Source organism: Euleptes europaea, chromosome 7 (genome assembly GCF_029931775.1).
Source record: "Euleptes europaea isolate rEulEur1 chromosome 7, rEulEur1.hap1, whole genome shotgun sequence".
Lineage (NCBI taxonomy): Eukaryota > Metazoa > Chordata > Lepidosauria > Squamata > Sphaerodactylidae > Euleptes > Euleptes europaea.
The window spans coordinates 79,849,301-79,865,832 of NC_079318.1; the positions used below are offsets into that span (position 1 = coordinate 79,849,301).

At 48.5% G+C, this 16,532-nt stretch overlaps 1 protein-coding gene across 1 annotated transcript in view; it reads right to left on the bottom strand.

Annotated features, from left to right (window-relative positions):
• The window catches only part of SPTBN2 (spectrin beta, non-erythrocytic 2), a 70,573-nt gene that overhangs the window by 8,606 nt on the left and 45,435 nt on the right, over positions 1-16,532 (bottom strand). Inside the window, exons 18-28 of the mRNA XM_056852463.1 lie at positions 15,835-15,981; positions 15,222-15,485; positions 12,954-13,178; positions 11,255-11,344; positions 9,331-9,603; positions 8,285-8,415; positions 6,083-6,287; positions 5,270-5,644; positions 3,604-3,848; positions 2,780-2,918; positions 1,746-1,830 (exon numbers count right to left, since the gene is read on the bottom strand). Coding sequence (XP_056708441.1) covers positions 1,746-1,830; positions 2,780-2,918; positions 3,604-3,848; positions 5,270-5,644; positions 6,083-6,287; positions 8,285-8,415; positions 9,331-9,603; positions 11,255-11,344; positions 12,954-13,178; positions 15,222-15,485; positions 15,835-15,981 — 2,179 coding nt within the window. The remainder of the gene's footprint in view (positions 1-1,745; positions 1,831-2,779; positions 2,919-3,603; positions 3,849-5,269; positions 5,645-6,082; positions 6,288-8,284; positions 8,416-9,330; positions 9,604-11,254; positions 11,345-12,953; positions 13,179-15,221; positions 15,486-15,834; positions 15,982-16,532) is intronic.

The following is a 16,532-nucleotide window of genomic DNA, read 5'->3' on the forward strand; positions in this document are numbered from 1 at the left end:
TAGAAAAGACAATGCAAGGAAAAGTTGAAAGTAGTAGGAAAAGAGGAAGACCCAACATGAGATAGATTAATTCAATAAAGGAAGCCACAGCCCTCAGTTGACAAGACCTGAGCAAGGCTGTTAAGGATAGGACATTTCGGAGGACATTGATTCATAGGGTTGCCATGAGTTGGAGGCAACTTGACAACACTTAACACACACACACATTCCAAACATTTACAGCCTTTCCACTATTTGGGTTTTCAATGCATCTTGAAAGGTACTTGCAACCAGAAGTTCTGGGCTTCTATGTATGGCACTGTTTCCCACCCCAGTACAACTTCTCAGTTTTCCCTTGCACAATGCCTGACTGTCCACACTGGACAACCATGACAAAGGGCCAAAACCCAAATCCTAGGACCATTTCAGGTCAGGAAAACTGCAGGTGAGAGGGGAGGGTTAAACCCTCTTGACCCTCTTGACACAGTCCTGATTTGAATCAGGCCCCCGCATACCTGGCAATTCAGTTTTTTAAATGGCTGGGACTGTTGGACACGGAACTCCCAATGCACACTGATCTGGCCCTCCATCATGGAATAAGCAAAGGAGAGAAGAGAGAGCGAGAATTCAAAGCACTATCTCAGTAATCATTACAAAATCTTCGTCAGGTAGGCTGTATGATTATTTCCATATTGAACAAATGGAGACACCAAGAGACTGCAGCTTGTCAAAGTCCACCCAGCAAGTTCGTGGACTTCCTGGTTTACAGCGGTGAGCCACAACTTTAGAACGAGCGAGCAAACCAGAATAGTACTTCAAGTGCCACTCAGAAAGAGTGTTGTGCTCTGACTTGAGAGACCTCCCTTCAAATCCCTGCTCAGCTGTGATGTGTATGTGTTACGTGCCGTCAAGCTGCTTCAGACTTATGGTGACCCTATGAATCAATGACCTCCAAAAAGTCCTATTGTTAACAGTCTTGCTCAGGTCTTGCAGACTGAGGGCCATGGCTTCCTTTATAGAGTCAATCCATCTCATGTTGGGTCTTCCATAGCCTTGGCTAAATGACAATCTTTTTGGCTAACTTCCTTTATGGGGCTGTTGCGAGGGTAAAATGGGATAATCCCTAAGGGCATCAACTCAAGCTCTGTGGAGGAAAGTGGGAATACAAATAAGAGCTGCTCAGTTATACTGTCAGGTCCGTCCCTCCATCTTGGCCTGTGTCAGGTCCGTCCCTTCATCTTGGCCTGATTTTGCTTCTTGGCCTGACTTTGCTTCAGGCCTGTCTGACTAGGCCCTGGTCATATGTCATTTGGTTCTCATGCTTTGTACAATTTATTTCTCTGCCTACTGGTGTGGTATGTGCCCGTCCTGTTTACCACAGCTGCACTCTTGTTATGCCTTGCAATACTATGTTATGACTGTCTACCCTGAGAACGCTTATCATAGATTCTACTGGTCTGCGTGACACTATGCAATGTATTTTAACCCTGTATTCTAACCCTATTCTCCATTAGTAACCTTCTTCTGCTAAGGTGGCAGTCGACTTCTGACTTTGTCCAATCTTGACCCCAAATAAAGCCCAACCTGTTTCAGAGTCTTGCCTGAGCGAGTTTTGCTTGAAGGGACACTAAGGACAAAACCCTGAGTCTGACATATACCCACCTACTGATTAATCATGGATTTCCACCACCCATCCCAGAGCCAACCTAGCCCTTTCCCCTGTGCTGCTTGCCAAACAACACCTCCTTTCCCTGCTTCCACCGTACCTATTTGTAACCAGTCCATCTTCTCCCGCCATTTGTCATTGATCTCCCTGCGCCGGTCCTGAAGTTGGGTCAACTTCTCTGTAATCTGAGCAACAAAGAGGAAGGAACCGGGGGTGCGGGGAAACAACAAAATATGGTCATAATAGCTTGTTAGCAGTGGGGAGAGAGCACCCAGACAGTGTAAAGCCCCTCTTATGGTGGGTCTACACACAGTTCAAATGGCAAAGGGAAGACTTTAAGAGCTTATCTGTCAAGGGTACCAAATTATTAGGAAGACTTTCAAATCCAGGTTGATGGGGGAAGAAGAAGAAGAGTTGCTTTTTATATGCCAACTTTCTCTACCACTTAAGGCAGACTCAAACCGGCTTACAATCACCTTCCCTTCCCCTCCCCACAACAGGCAGCCTGTGAGGTAGGTGGGGTTGAAAGAGTGTGACTAGCCCAAGGTCACCCAGCTGGCTTCATGTGGAGGAGTGGGGAAACAAATCCAGATCATCAATTAGCCTCCGCCACTCATGTGGAGGAGTGGGGAATCAAACTCGGTCCTCCAGATCAAAGTCCACCGCTCCAAACCACCGCTCTTAACAACTATACCACATTTATTTATAGGTGTACACGGTAAAATTGTTAAAAACACAGGGCCTGGAGTGCACTCCAATTTTACTGTGTACACTTAGGAATAAATGTAATTATACTGTTATATTGTTTAGTGGCCAGAGAGAATTTTGGGCATTGTGTGGCTTCTCTCTTGCTTGTGCTGTGGTCACACAAACTCTGCCTACTCAATTGGTTGAGTTTGTCCCCTTTTTGTTGTTCTATTACTATTCAGGTTATTCAGAGGGTTTCTTTCCTGTAATTTAAAGCCTCAAGGGCAAGTTTCTTATCTCTCTATTTTAAGCCAATCTGTTATTTTATTCTCTCTGGGGAGTGGGAATAGGTTACCTAAAAAACTAAACTATAAAGGTGCATAATTTTAAAATCAGTTCTCCATGCAAAAGAGTAACAGCGCTGTTAACTAGGAGAGGCCTTCCCACCTTGTCAGAGGCATAGTGGCCCTTGGCTAGCAACTCATTGCCCATGGAAATGCAAGCGTTGAAGCTGTCAGTCCGGGCTTCAACTTCAGCCTTGATTCCTTGGTGGTTCTTGATGACCAAGTCAGCAGCTGACACATCCCTGTGTGAAGCAAAGGAATACTGGGAAATTGGCAGCCGAGCCCCTTTTAAGCAGAGGTCAGGGAAAAGGAGGAGGCCACCCTCTCAAGCATGCTTCAGGAGATTTAGATGCTTGAGGGCCCAGTCAGGCCTCACAACACACTGACATCCAAGGAGGAGGAGAAGAACAGTTGGTTTTGATATGCCGACTTTCTCAATCCCCCTTAAGGAAGAATCAAAACAGCTTACAATCACCTTCCCTTCCCTTCCCGTCCCCACAACAGACACCCTGTGAGGTAGGTGGGGCTGAGAGAACTCTGTGACTAGTAGGATTGCCAGGTCCCTCTTTGCCACTGGCAGGAGGTTTTTGGGGCAGAGCCTGAGGAGGGCGGGGTTTGGCAAGGGGAGGGACTTCAATGCCAGAGTTCAATTGCCAAAGTGGCCATTTTCTCCAGGTGAACTGATCTCTATCGGCTGGAGATCAGTTGTAATAGCAGGAGATCTCCAGCTAGTATCTGGAGGTTGGCAACCCTAATGACTAGTCCAAGGTCACTCAGCTGTGTAGGAGTGGGGAAACAAACCAAGTTCTCCAGATCAGACTCCACAGCTCCAAACCACTGCTCTTAACCACTACACCACGCTGGCTCTCAAGGTGGGTGTGGGGGGCTTGAGCAGTTTACCAAAGCCCTGCTCACGTGTCCTCTTACCTGGGCTTCTCCTGAGCATCTATCTGGAGGTTGACTCCATCCATCCAAAGCAGCAGGTCACGCACCATGCGGAAAAAACGGAACTTGTCAACCGTGTCAAGAAGCAGCTGCCGGCGGCCATTGCTGCTACTGAGCAGGTCAGCCCAAGCCTCGCTTACGGATTGCTCGTGCCTCCGGATGTCGTCCGCTTTCTCACCCGCGTAGGCCTTCTGCAGCCGTGCCGCATCGTCCTGCACCTGCTTTACCTGCCAGCCAAACAAACCACAAAGGTCAAGGTCTTTCAACATCAAGAGCCGTTCTGGAAGCTTCCAGCCTCAAGCTATGTTTGTGATTGTTCAGGATAAAAACAGAATAGGACAGAACGAGGTTGTAAGCTGCGTGGGGCCCCAATGAATAGAAAAGCAGGGTATGATCAAATAAAAAATATATATTTTTAAAATACTGTAACTGGATGAACCCAAAAAGGTTAACTGAGATGGATAATTTGTTCTAATAATGAGTAGTGTGTGTGTGTGTGTGTGTAAAGTGCTGTCAAGGTGCAGCCAACTTATGGTGACCCCTTTTGAGGTTTCATGGCAAGAGACTAACAGAGGTGGTTTGCCAGTGCCTTCCTCTGCATAGCAACCCTGGTATTCTTTGGTGGTCCCCCATCCAAATACTAACCAGGGCTGACCCTGCTTAGCTTCTGAGATCTGACGAGATCAGGCTAGCCTGGGCCATCCAGGTCAGGGCAATAATGAGTAGTAGCTTATCTTTACTACATTGAACAAGTTATCTTCAGAAGAACATAGAAAGGCCATGCTGGATCACACCAACATCCATCAAGTCCAGCAGTCTGTTCACACAGTGGCCAACCAAGTGCCTCTAGGAAGCCCACAAACAAGACAACTGCAGCAGCATTATTCTGCCTGTGTTCCACAGCACCTAATATAATAGGCATGTTCCTCTGATCCTGGTGAGAATAGGTATGCATCATGACTAGCATCCATTTTGACTAGTAGCCATGAATACCCTCTTCTCCATGAACATGCCCACCCCTTTCTTAAAGCCTTCCAAGTTGGCAGCCATCACCAAGTCCTGGGGCAGATCCACAATTTAACTATGCACTGTGTGAAGAATTCTTCCTTTTATCTGTTCTGAATCTCTCACCCTCCAGCTTCAGTAGATGACCCAGCGTTCTAGTATTATGAGAGAGGGAGAAAAGCTTCTCCCTGTCCACTCCATACCATGCATAATTTTATAGACTATCATGTTTCCCCTTAACTGCCATCTTTCCAAGCTAAACAGCCCTAAGCGTTTTAACCACTGCACATAGGGTAGTTGCCCTAGCCACCTAATCATTTTGGTTGCTCTTCTCAGCACCTTCTCTACAATATCCTTTTTTAGGTGTGGTGACCATGTGAGCTTTAACACTGGTTTTTGTGTTTGTAATACATATGTATCCCATATCAAGTTTGTGAAAAAGCATTAGCATGGTCACCTATGGTGGGTAATAACCACTTCTAGATGACCACATTGGGAATCTTTGCAAAAGGAAGGGCCTTGTCAATCCCTGGTGGATTTATCTGCAAATCCTAAGTCTCTGGTTCCCTGTTCTGGAGCTCATCTAACCTGCCTTCAAACCCCTACCAGACTAAATGCCTCTCCTCCCCATCACAAGGTATACCTGGGTGCTGAGCGCCTGGATGTCATGCTCGTAAGCGCTGTGCATCCGCTGCATGGCTTCAGCGGTGTTGAGGTCACGCCCCACCTCGTCAGGAAGCTGCTTCTGTTTGTTCTGGACCTGGCTCAGGGTCTCACGAGCATCATGGTAGAACCGGTGTAGCTCATAAGATGCGGCCAGCATCTGGCTCCGGGTGTCGATGAGTTCCAGGAGGTCTGCCCAGGCCTCGTTGAGGCTGTCCTTCCACTCGGCAATGGTGGCGTTTTCAGAGTGACCAGAGGAGATCATGTCATCCGCCAGCCGGTTAACACCATCCACCCGCTCCTGGCCAATGGTGCTGGTGTCACGTGAGAATTCCCGAAACTTGTCCCGCAGCATCTGAAGGCAGGATACAGCAAGGAGGGGGAAGAGGAAGAAGAAGAGTTGTTTTTTATATGCCGACTTTCTCTACCACTTAAGGAAGCATCAAACAAGCTTACAATCAACTTCCCTTCCCCTCTCCACAACAGGCACCCTGTGAGGTAGGTGAGGCTGAGAGAGTGTGACTAGCCCAAGGCCACTCAGCTGGCTTCATGTCTAGGAGTGGGGAAACAAATCCAGTTCACCAGCCTCTGCCGCTCATGTGGAGGAGTGGGGGATCAAACCCGGTTCTCCAGATCAGAGTCCACCGCTCCAAACCACCGCTCTTAACCACTACACCATGCTGGCTCTCAGCGTGTCAAGTGTCATAAAGACCAGAACCAAACCAGGATAACTAAAAGAGTGGTCTGCTCAGTTCCCCCAGCCCCAATGCAGGAGATGATCTGCGGGACCCACTGTGACGTGCTCGTAGTCCTGCCCGAGCTCATGGGAGGCTGCCACGACCTCCCGCTCCGAGATCCACTGTTCCAGGTCATCCACCTCCCGCTTCAGCTGGCACAGGCGGAGATGTTCCTGAAGCTTGGCACGGCGCTCCTCAGCCAGGTCCTTCAAGCTGGCGTAAAGCTTGTCCACTTGGCCCTGCCGGAGGGTGATCCGCTCACTGTTGGAAAAGGACAGATATCATTTACACAACCACTACCGTCTGTTGGTGTGCTACGACTGCTCTCCACTGCGCTGTGCTTGTGTTGTCTTCTGGCAATGTCCTACCTCGCACACTTCCTTACTGCTCCAGTAAGAGCCGGCGAGGTGTGGTGGTTAAGAGCGGCAGACTCTAATCTAGAGAACGGGGTTCGATTCCCCAGTCCTCCTCCCCATGCAGCCTGCTGGGTGACCTTGGGCCAGTCACAGTTCTCTCAGAACTCTCTCAGCCCCACCTACCTCACAAGATGTCTGTTGTGGGGAGGGGAAGGGAAGGAGATTGTAAGCTGCTTTGAGGCTCCTTAAGGTAGAGAAAAGTGGGGTATAAAAACCAACTTTTTCTTCTTGATGAGAAGAAGGAGTGTGGTGAGAATTTTCATATTAAAAATTAGTTTGGCTTAAGAAGAACCATCTTTATACCTTAATATTATAACTTGTAGCTTAGAAGCCACATGAAGGCCTGACTATGGCTTTCAAGGGGGCAGGCCTCTAGCTGACCCCAGCTTCAACTAGGCTCCTGACCTTAAAGGATACATGCAATTGCATTGCTAGAAGTTAGTCAACCAAAACACATTAGGTGCCCCAAATTATGTTTAGGGATAGAAAGGTCATTTAGACAGGCAGCAAATTGTCTGTTGGTTCTTGTAGGTTATCCAGGCTGTTGTCTGCTTACGCATGGGGGGAATTGTTTTTGTACACGGGCTGACGGTCGAACAAATAGTTGTCAGAGACCCTGGATCTGGGAAACTTATTTTGGAACAGGATATTTTCCAAACAAGATTAGCCATGATTTGTGAAAACCCATCTCCTGAAGAATTTGAAAGGAGGTGTCCAGTTGGGACCCCCTTCTCATGGTTTAGCCTATAAAAGGCTAGTCAAGCTGCCCAGTCCTTTGTCCTTCTAAGGAAGAGACCAAGGCTCCATACTTTGTAGTTGCCATCTCTTCCTTGGAATGACCCAGAGTACTCTGTTAGCTGTTTGTTTGTATGTCAACTTATGTGTGGGTTTGTTAAATTCTGCTATATATATATTTAGCCAAGTATTGCTTCTTTCTTTGCCTTATATTCTCTTGTAAGTCCAATAAAACTGCATGGTTTACTGTTATACATTTGGTGTGCTGTTTAAGAGAATCTTGTGTGCAAGGTCTATCTTTCCTGTCAAATTTCCTGGGCTCTGCTTTTGGTAAGTGAGCAGGCAGAGAAATCCAATCACAAAGGACCAGGAGGTGGGAAAGAGAATTCCCACAACAGGAGGAGTAGGAGTTGGTTTTTATATGATGACTTTCTCTACCACTGAAGGAAGAATCAAACCGGCTTACAATCACTTTCCCTTCACCTTCCCACAACAGATACCCTGTGAGGTAGGCGAGGCTGAGAGAGCTCTAAGAGAGCTGTGACTAGTCCAAGGTCACCCAGCTGGCTTCATGTGGATGAGTGGGGAATCAAACCCGGTTCTCCAGATTAGAGTCCACCACTCCAAACCACCGCTCTTAATCACTACACTACACTGGCTCTCCACCAGACAAGCACCTTAGGCTTTTGAAGCCCGGATCCTGCTCAGGTGAACCACAGGCCACGGCTATGCTACCTGGCAGTTGCTCTGCAGGGTCTCAGGTTGAGAAAGGTCTTTCCCAGCACTTGCTACCCGAGATCCTTTAACTGGAGATTGAACCTGGGACCTTCTACCAGGGTGCCTAGGGTGCCTATGGGCCAGTCCCAAAGTCTCAGACTAAACTACTTCACAGGGTTGTTGTGAGGATAAAATGGGGGAAGGGAGACTCAGATATGCCATCTGGAGCTCCTTGGAGGAAGAGGGGGATAAAAATGTACTGGGATTAGGCAGGGCTCAGGAGTTTGCCTTGGACATCCACCAGAGCTAAACCCACTGGTAGAGGACTGTGGGGCTCTGGCAGCATTGCATCTGGTGATATGAAGTAAGTAAATGCAGGGGCTGCCTTACCTCTCAGGGTGCCCGTTGTTTACCATTTCACGACTCTGGATGGAGAGCTGGTGGATGGTCTGGGCATAGTCTTCCAAGGCCTGCTCCATCACCAGATGCTTCTTCACCATGGCCTGGGCAATCAGCTCATCCTATTGGAGGGGAGACACAGTGGCAGCAGGGTTTCCCCCCTCAATTCGGAAAGCAAGGGTAACAAAATCACAATCACGGGAAGGGGGTAAGAAGGGTGGTGTATGCAACAGGCAAATCTGAGCCCGGGCTTAATCCCAGAATCAATTATGCCACATCAGGATTTGGTCCATACATGCAAAGAAGGGTTCAGGTGAGCATGTGCAGAGTGCCTTTCCCTGCTCATTGTTGCAGAATTACAGGTAGTCTCCCTGGCTCCCCCAACAGATCTGAAACTATGAGGCAAGTCTGATTGCAGAGTGTGGACTTTTCTGCATTCTCAATTTCCTCACTTCTAAATTCCTGTTTCTATGGGGGAGGAGTTTCCTGTTCTGCATGTGTTTTGCTCCTACTAGTGGTCAATTTGACATAAAGCAGCTTTAAATGCAGCATATAAATTTGCAGTTTAAATCTGCAGTTAGATACACTACACTTAAAACTGCTTTATGTCGAATTAGCCACTAGAAGGAGCCAAACAAGTGCAGAACTGAACACCCCCCCACACACACACACACAAAAACAGGAAGTTAGAAGTGAGGAAACGGAGAATGTTGGAAAGACCTCTGACTTCTAGGCAAGTAACCCCCTCCAACAGAGAAGTGATCACTGAAGACATTGCCAAAAGTGATCAGTAAGGTTGGGGAGGGGGAAAGAAGCACACCCTTCTCTTGCATCCTGTTCTCAGTGCTTAGGACTGGAACATATGAAGCAATAAGAAAGAAGGGGTATTTGAGCATGTACAGAGGGGCCTTTCCTTCACTGTCCCATCGGCTTCTGTGCTTCCAAGGATCAGGAGGAGGAATGGCTTCTGGGCGTGACTTGCAGAAAGGTATAAGCCCCAGTACCTCTTATTTTTTTTTAAATGTATGCATTCCTACCTTTGCTTTATCCTCTGATATCATGTGCAGCTCCTGTTCGCCCATCCAGGCCTCTGCCTCTGCGGCATCGAAGTAGAACTGCTGGGCCATCTGTGCTTGTTCCAGGCGCGCGTGCCGCAGCTCCACCTGTTTCTGCAGCTCTTGCCACATTTCCTGCAATGCCTCCACACGGCCCTGCAGCTCTGCTTCCAGGCCACTGCACGCCAGCCCCTGCCACCGCCCCACGATGTCGTTTATACGTGGCTGGTGACCCTGGATCTCCTTCTGCAGGGTCTGAGAGTGTCAGAAAGGAGGGACAAAAGGAATAAATGCGCCACTTGCATTGGGCAGACTCCCACAACTCCCTGCTAGATCTCTTTATCTCAGTATCTTCATACACACACTGCCTAGTTAAACATTATTGCTTGTGAGAGAGAGACCGCACACACACCCCTCGCCACTTTTTGGCTGAGCTGAGGTGTCATGGAATGTTCATGGTAAAGGAGAAGATACCAGTCATGGAATTTCAGCAAACACTGCAGCTCATGAGAGAAAAGTACAATGTCAATTCGGCAACAGGAAAGGGAACTGGATAGATGAGTCAGGTGGAAAAACCAGACAGAAGATACTGAAAGGACAGGAGGTCGAAGGGGGAAAGGAGTGAGGGTTTAGGGGAAACAACTCACAAAGGCTCCATATACTAAGAAGGATTATGTACAGTTGGTAAAAGAGGAACTCTGCGTCATTGAGAAAATGGGCCAGGAGGTGAAGAAATGGCAAAGAAAAGGAACTGGCCAGCAGGGGGCAGATTTTACATACGGAACTGAAACAATACATCCTGTATGTGGCTGACATAAGAAAATCTTCCTATTGTTCATGAATAAGATGTTATTAACTAGGGGTGAGAAAAAAGTAACTGCTCTTTACATTCAAAAGGGTCTTTAGTTCTGAAAACTATTCAAGAGCCACTCTTCCACAGTTGCAACTACAGAAAACTCTGAAGGTCTAGAGACATGTGGTGGTCTTGCAAAAGCATCAGGGTCATTTAGACCTGTACATAGCTACTTGCTTGGTCACCCATGGTAGCAATGCCATGGCCCTGCTGGGTGTGAGGGACTGCCCCACCCCTGGTCCCCGCCCCCACAGCCAATCAGCTGGCCGGTGAGGGGACTTACCTATGGCGAATAAAAATGACTTCCAAGTCACCAGAAGAAGAGTTGGTTTTTTATATGCCGACTTTTTCTACTACTTAAGTAAGAATCAAATCACCTTCCCTTCCCCCTCCCCACAACAGACACCCTGTGAGGTAGGTGGGGCTGAGAGAGTTCAGAGAGAACGGTGACTAGCCCAAGGTCACCCAGCTGGCTTCATGTGCAGGAGTGGGGAAACCAACCTGGTTCACCAGATTAGACTTCACCTCTCCAAACCACCGCTCTTAACCATTACACCATGCTGGCTCTCAAGGAAGTTTTGCAAACCAACCTGGTTCACCAGATTAGACTTCACCTCTACAAACCACCGCTCTTAACCACTACACTATGCTGGCTCTCAAGGATGTTTTGCAAACTAGAAAACAATTGGTTCTGGAGATTTCTTTCTTTCTGTTTTTGATTACTGTGCTGGGTAGGTGGGTTAGATCCCACAGATTCGTTCCACTAATGATACTTGGGAATCAGAGCCTCCCCCAGATATGTGAGGCTCTTCCCCTGGAGGAAGGCACTGCCATAACCGGTGCATCCCAACCCAGTCTGTATTGCTAGTAACTTAGCGAGCTTATTTGCAAAGCACTGCAGGTTAGGCTGTAGCCTTCTTGCATTATAGTTGAACAGCCTGATTACGCAAGGTTGTGTTCTTGTGAACCTAAATAACTTCAAGAGCTGGCTGCTGTCCATTCCACCCTTTCCCCTTCCCCAGGCCCCTACGCATCCCACCTGACAGGTCCTACCTGATTCTTCTTAATCAGCAGCTGCACAGTGGGAAGATCTTTGCCGTGGTCGGTGGAAACTGCCATGGGCATCCTTTCTTTCACCCACAACTGCGGAGAGGAGGGAATAAGATGATTGAGAAAGACCAGGAGTTTCTTTCCATTTAGTAACTCAGTTCTGCACTATTCACATTTCCCCCCCCCCCCAACAAGGAGAATGTTCCCCACCAGACAGATCGCTGACAGAAAAGTCAAGCAAATCTACCCTGGAGTTCTCTAATCTGCTTTATGTAGTAGAAGACGCACCAACACCTCTGGAAAGGAGGAGAGAGGGCCCTAATCTATTGCTCTAATTACAGAGGAAAGGAAAAGGGTCCATTAATGAAATCCACATGCCCCATCTCTCCCTGCCCCCACCGTGTGTGAGAGCCATGGGGATCAAACCTTGACACCCCACCCTGGTAGAAGAAAAAGTTGGTTTTTATATGCCGACTTTCTCTACCATTTAAGGATAAATCAAACCGGCTTACAATCACCTTCTCCTCCCCACAACAGACACCCTGTGAGGTAGGTGGGGCTGAGAGAGTGTGACTAGCCCAAGGTCACCCAGCTGGCTTCATGTGCAGGAGTGGGGAAACAAACCCGGTTAACCAGATTAGCCTCCGCCGCTCATGTGGAGGAGTGGGGAATCAAACCCGGTTCTCCAGATCAGACTCCACCGCTCCAAACCACCACTCTTGACTACTACGCCACGCTGGCTCCCAGCTTTCAGAACAGAGTAGCTAAAGGAGAAATCACAAGATGAAAGAATGGCAGGCCTAGCTGACCTTTGAGCATTGCCCTGCTTCCACCAAGAAATGAGAAAAGAGCAGGTACTCCTGCAGCCTCTTGCTTTCTGAGCTCATGAGACTGCTGCACGATTGCCTCCACATGGCGAACACGGCAGTCTCTACGTGAATCTGGAGCTGAGGCTTTTGTCAGGCACAGACTCATTTCTGGAAGACTTGCACAGATGACTAATCCCCACTTGACATTTCTGAATCGTGCTGCTCACGCAACTGTATTTAAAAGGTCACCCACCAGAGCAATAGTAGGGAACCCCCGACAGGCACAATGAGAGTGGCAAAGCAGGCCATTTTGCCTGGCACTCAGGGCCAGCTCTCCAGCCAGGGCAGTGGAGAAAAATGCCCTGTCCCCTTAGCAGAAGCTTAATGTGTGGGAACGGGTAGCTGAAGCTTCTTGTGGCATGGAGGCATACAACATCTCTGGAAGATTTTTCTCCAGGCCAGTTGGCGACCCTATCTCTGCCCAAGCAACCAAGGTACTGGCAGCACTGCTGGAACCAGTGGGGTGGGAGAAGGCAACAGGCATGGCTTATGCCCGCTGTCACCCCCTAGACACCAGCTGAGCCCCTGAGATTTTGGCAGTGTGGCTGGGACTTGGCTGGCTTTGAGCATGTCTGGCCTCGCCCCCTGCCCCTTTGGTTCGCTGGCACACCAGAGGTGGACATTGCCTGTTTTAGCCCTTGGGCCTAATACCTTTTTTTGCCCCTTAGGCCTAAAGGTTGCCTATCCCTGTGCTAGAAACAGCCCTCTGTGTGAAGAAGAGTTCATGCATATTAAAGGGCTGCACGGCTGAATCAACTGCTGGGTGTGAAACGCATCCTCTCCCTCTTGTCGCTGCAGCCTTGCTCTGGGGCCCAGCCCTTTCGGCCACTCACGATTTCATCCTCCAGGTCCCGGTTGAACTGGTGCTCTTCCTTGGAGTCCAGCAGCTTCTCGCAACGCTCTCGCAGCGGTGCCCTCAGCTCCGCAAACTTGTTCTCCACTGCCTGCAGTTTGCCATCCACCTCCACGGTATTGGAGTCCTCCTGGCTGAGGGCTAATGCCTGGGCTTTGAGGCCTTCCACCTCCTTCTCACGAACGCCCATCTGATTCTCCAGCATCTGGAACAAAAGGGGGGGGGGAAGGAAGATGGTGGGAATGCAGAAGCACAGCAGGGCTTGCAGCTTCTCAAACTGCACCCAGTAATCCAATCACTTGCCCAGGGAAACAATAGGGTTTTGTGTTTTCCCCCCTTTACCGACCCTTCTCCGTACCACCAGTAGCAATCCAACAAGATGAAAAAGCCCTGCAAATGTGTATGAATTAGGATGCTTAACTTCCTCTTTCCAAACCCCAGCGATGGTCCCCCATTACCCTTTCCACATTCTCTATCAAAATACCTTCCCTTGCAGTATTGCAACGACAGGGGATTTGGAAAAAAAATCAAAGCAAGCTAGTTGTTGTTTTTTTAATTAAAACCAAAATGCGGTACTGGAAAATCTTGGACATAGAGGCAGGGATGAGCATGTAAGGTCTAGAAACATCAGCCCCAAGAAACCACAGAAGAATGATCTCCATCATTTGTGGGCCAAAGGCTCCCAGCTTCTGTTTTGGGTGGCCAAAGAAAGCTACTCCCCACTGGATGTATTGTAGAGACAACACAAAGCTCACAGTTCTTCCCCTATGGCTGTGTGTGTGTTAAGTGCTGTCAAGTCACTTCCTACTCATGGCGACCTTATGAATCAATGACCTCCAAAACGTCCTATCCTTAACAGCCTTGCTCAGGTCTTGCAAACTGAGGGCCGTGGCTTCCTTTACAGAGTCAACTGAGGGCCGTGGCTTCCTTTACAGAGTCCATCTATCTCATGTTAGGTCTTCCTCTTTTCCTGCTGCCTTCAACTTTTCCTAGCATTATTGCCTTTTCCACTGACTCTTGTCTTCTCATAATGTGACCAAAGTACGACATTCTCAGTTTAGTCATTTTAGCTTATAGAGACAGTTCAGGCTTGATTTGCTCTAGAACCCACTTATTTGGTTGCTTTTTTTTTTTTTTGGTGGCCCATGGTATCCATAACACTCTCTTCCAACACCACATTTCAAATGAATCTACTTTCTTCCTGTCAGCTTTCTCCATTGTCCAGCTTTCACACCCATACATAGTATTAGGGAATATTATGGTATGAATTAAAGCTTGGAGGGCTTTAAGAGGGGAGTGGACATATTCATGGAGGACAGGGGTATTCATGGCTATTAGTTAGAATGAATACTCGTCATGCTGCATACCTATTCTCTCTAGTATCAGAGGAGTGTGCCTATTATTTTGGGTGCGGTGGAATACAGGCAGGATGGTACTGCTGCACTCGTCTTGTTTGTGGCTTCCTAGAGGCACCTGGTTGGCCACTGTGTGAACAGACTGCTGGACTTGATGGGCCTTGGTCTGATCCAGCAGGGCTTTTCTTATGAATTTACTTGATCTTGGTTGTCAGACAAACAGGTGATTCTGGTGCTCAGATGAGATCATTCAAAGACCAGGGAGCAGGTAAAGGCAGGGTGGATCATGAACACCTCACTGTCCAGAAGGAATTCACTGTGGAGGCAGAAGACTCCTGGGGTCTGGCCCCCAAAGTACATAACATGTGTGTCTGTGGAGAATTGTGCATTAACACAGACCACGTGACAGACAGGATATAGGGCAGAGAAAATGTATGGCAAAAAATGAGGTCAACAGAGACCTGCCTTTTTCCTGTGATTGACTGGGTTTGCTCAGAGCACTAGGGAGTGACAACTTAGCCCCTCTCTTGGCATCCCACTGCCAGCACAGACAGATTATATAAGGAAGTGTGGAGGACCCGCCAGCCGCATTAGAACTGGTCCATTCTGGCAGCTCCATACCAGCTATTTCCATTGCTAACGTAATTTCAACCTTTAATTTGCGAGGTGTGCTAGGCACAGTACGAAACACATAAGAACACAGGAAAGGCCATGCTGGATCAGACCAAGGCCCATCAAGTCCAGCAGTCTGTTCACACAGTGGCCAACCAGGTGCCTCTAGGAAGCCCACATACAAGATGACTGCAGCAGCATTGTCCTGCCTGTGTTCCACAGCACCAAATATAATAGGCATGCTCCTCTGATCCTGACATCAACCAGCACACATGGCTCACCTGCTGTTTCTTGAGCAAAATGTTGACACTGGTCAGATCCTTGCCATAGTCGTCCGAGTGCAGCTGGGCCTGCAATCCGCTCACCCAGGCTTCCAGAGCAGAGCAGCTCTGTGTGAAGAGTTCGGCACGGTTGGCGTCAAATAGGCACTGGGCCTTGGTTTGGGTGCTGGCCTCCAGCTCCTCCCAGAGCTGCTGCAAGCCATCCAGTTTGGCCTTCACCACAGGCTTGTGCTCTGGCTTCTCTGCCGTCAGCTGCTGACCTTCCTGTCAAAGAGAAATGCAAGAGGGAGAAATGAAGAGGCTGCAAGTGAAAATACCTTAAGCTTCATCTTGCCGGGTGCCCACTTATAGCAAGCAAACTCCAGGCAATTTTGGAGAGAGCTTTCAAGCTGCAAAGCAGGCTAGAGCCCCAGCACTACTTTTAATTTGGGGGGGGATGAAAAGAGAGCTCATGTGAGCATGTGCGAAGAGCTTTTTCTGGGCAGCCACATCTGGCATTAGTGAACAGGGTTCCCAGCTGAGCAGATGTAACTGTAGGAATGCTTAAGCTCTGAAGCAGGTGTTGCTGTTTTAAATAAAAGGCGCAGGGATCCCTCTTCCAGATGTGTCCCACCTTCTGGATCTTCTCCAGCCAGCCCTTGTTAGACGCCAGCTCCGCCATGAAGGCCTGATGTTTCTGCCACTTGGTGTGGAGGTTCCGGGCTTCGTCGTACGACATGTCCTGAGCAGAGAGCATCTTCTCATTGATCCACAGGGTGAGCTGGAGGACAGATAAGAGGAGAGCATTTTGGGGAGGGTCAAAAAGGAAAGCCGGCACCATTCCCCCAAATGAATCACACCTGTGGGCGTAACTTAGAGAATGCATCCCTTGCAAAGTTAAAAACACATGAGAGGAAATGTGATCAGTTGTGTTCCTCTTGCTGGGGAACCAGGCTCACTCCGAATTCACTATTTTTACATGAGGAAAAAAGCTGCTGGCTGCCAGGTGCTTTCTTGATTTTAAAACGTCCGTCCTTCCTTCCTTCCTTCCTTTTAGACTTCTATCTTGCTCTACCCTGCCTTTCTCCCCAATGGGGACCAAAAGTGGCTTATGGTATTTTCCTCTCCTCCATTTTATCCTCCCAACCCTGTGTAGTAGTAGTTCAGGCTACCAGCAGGCTTCCATGACACTGTAGGGATTTGAACCTGGGTCTCAGGTAGTAACCCAACACTCTAAAACCTGGTCTGTACTAACTCCAGGCAAGACCCTTCACCCAAGAAGAACCTTGCAAAGTCTTGGGAGGCAGGGCCATATACTATCTCTTTGGTTAC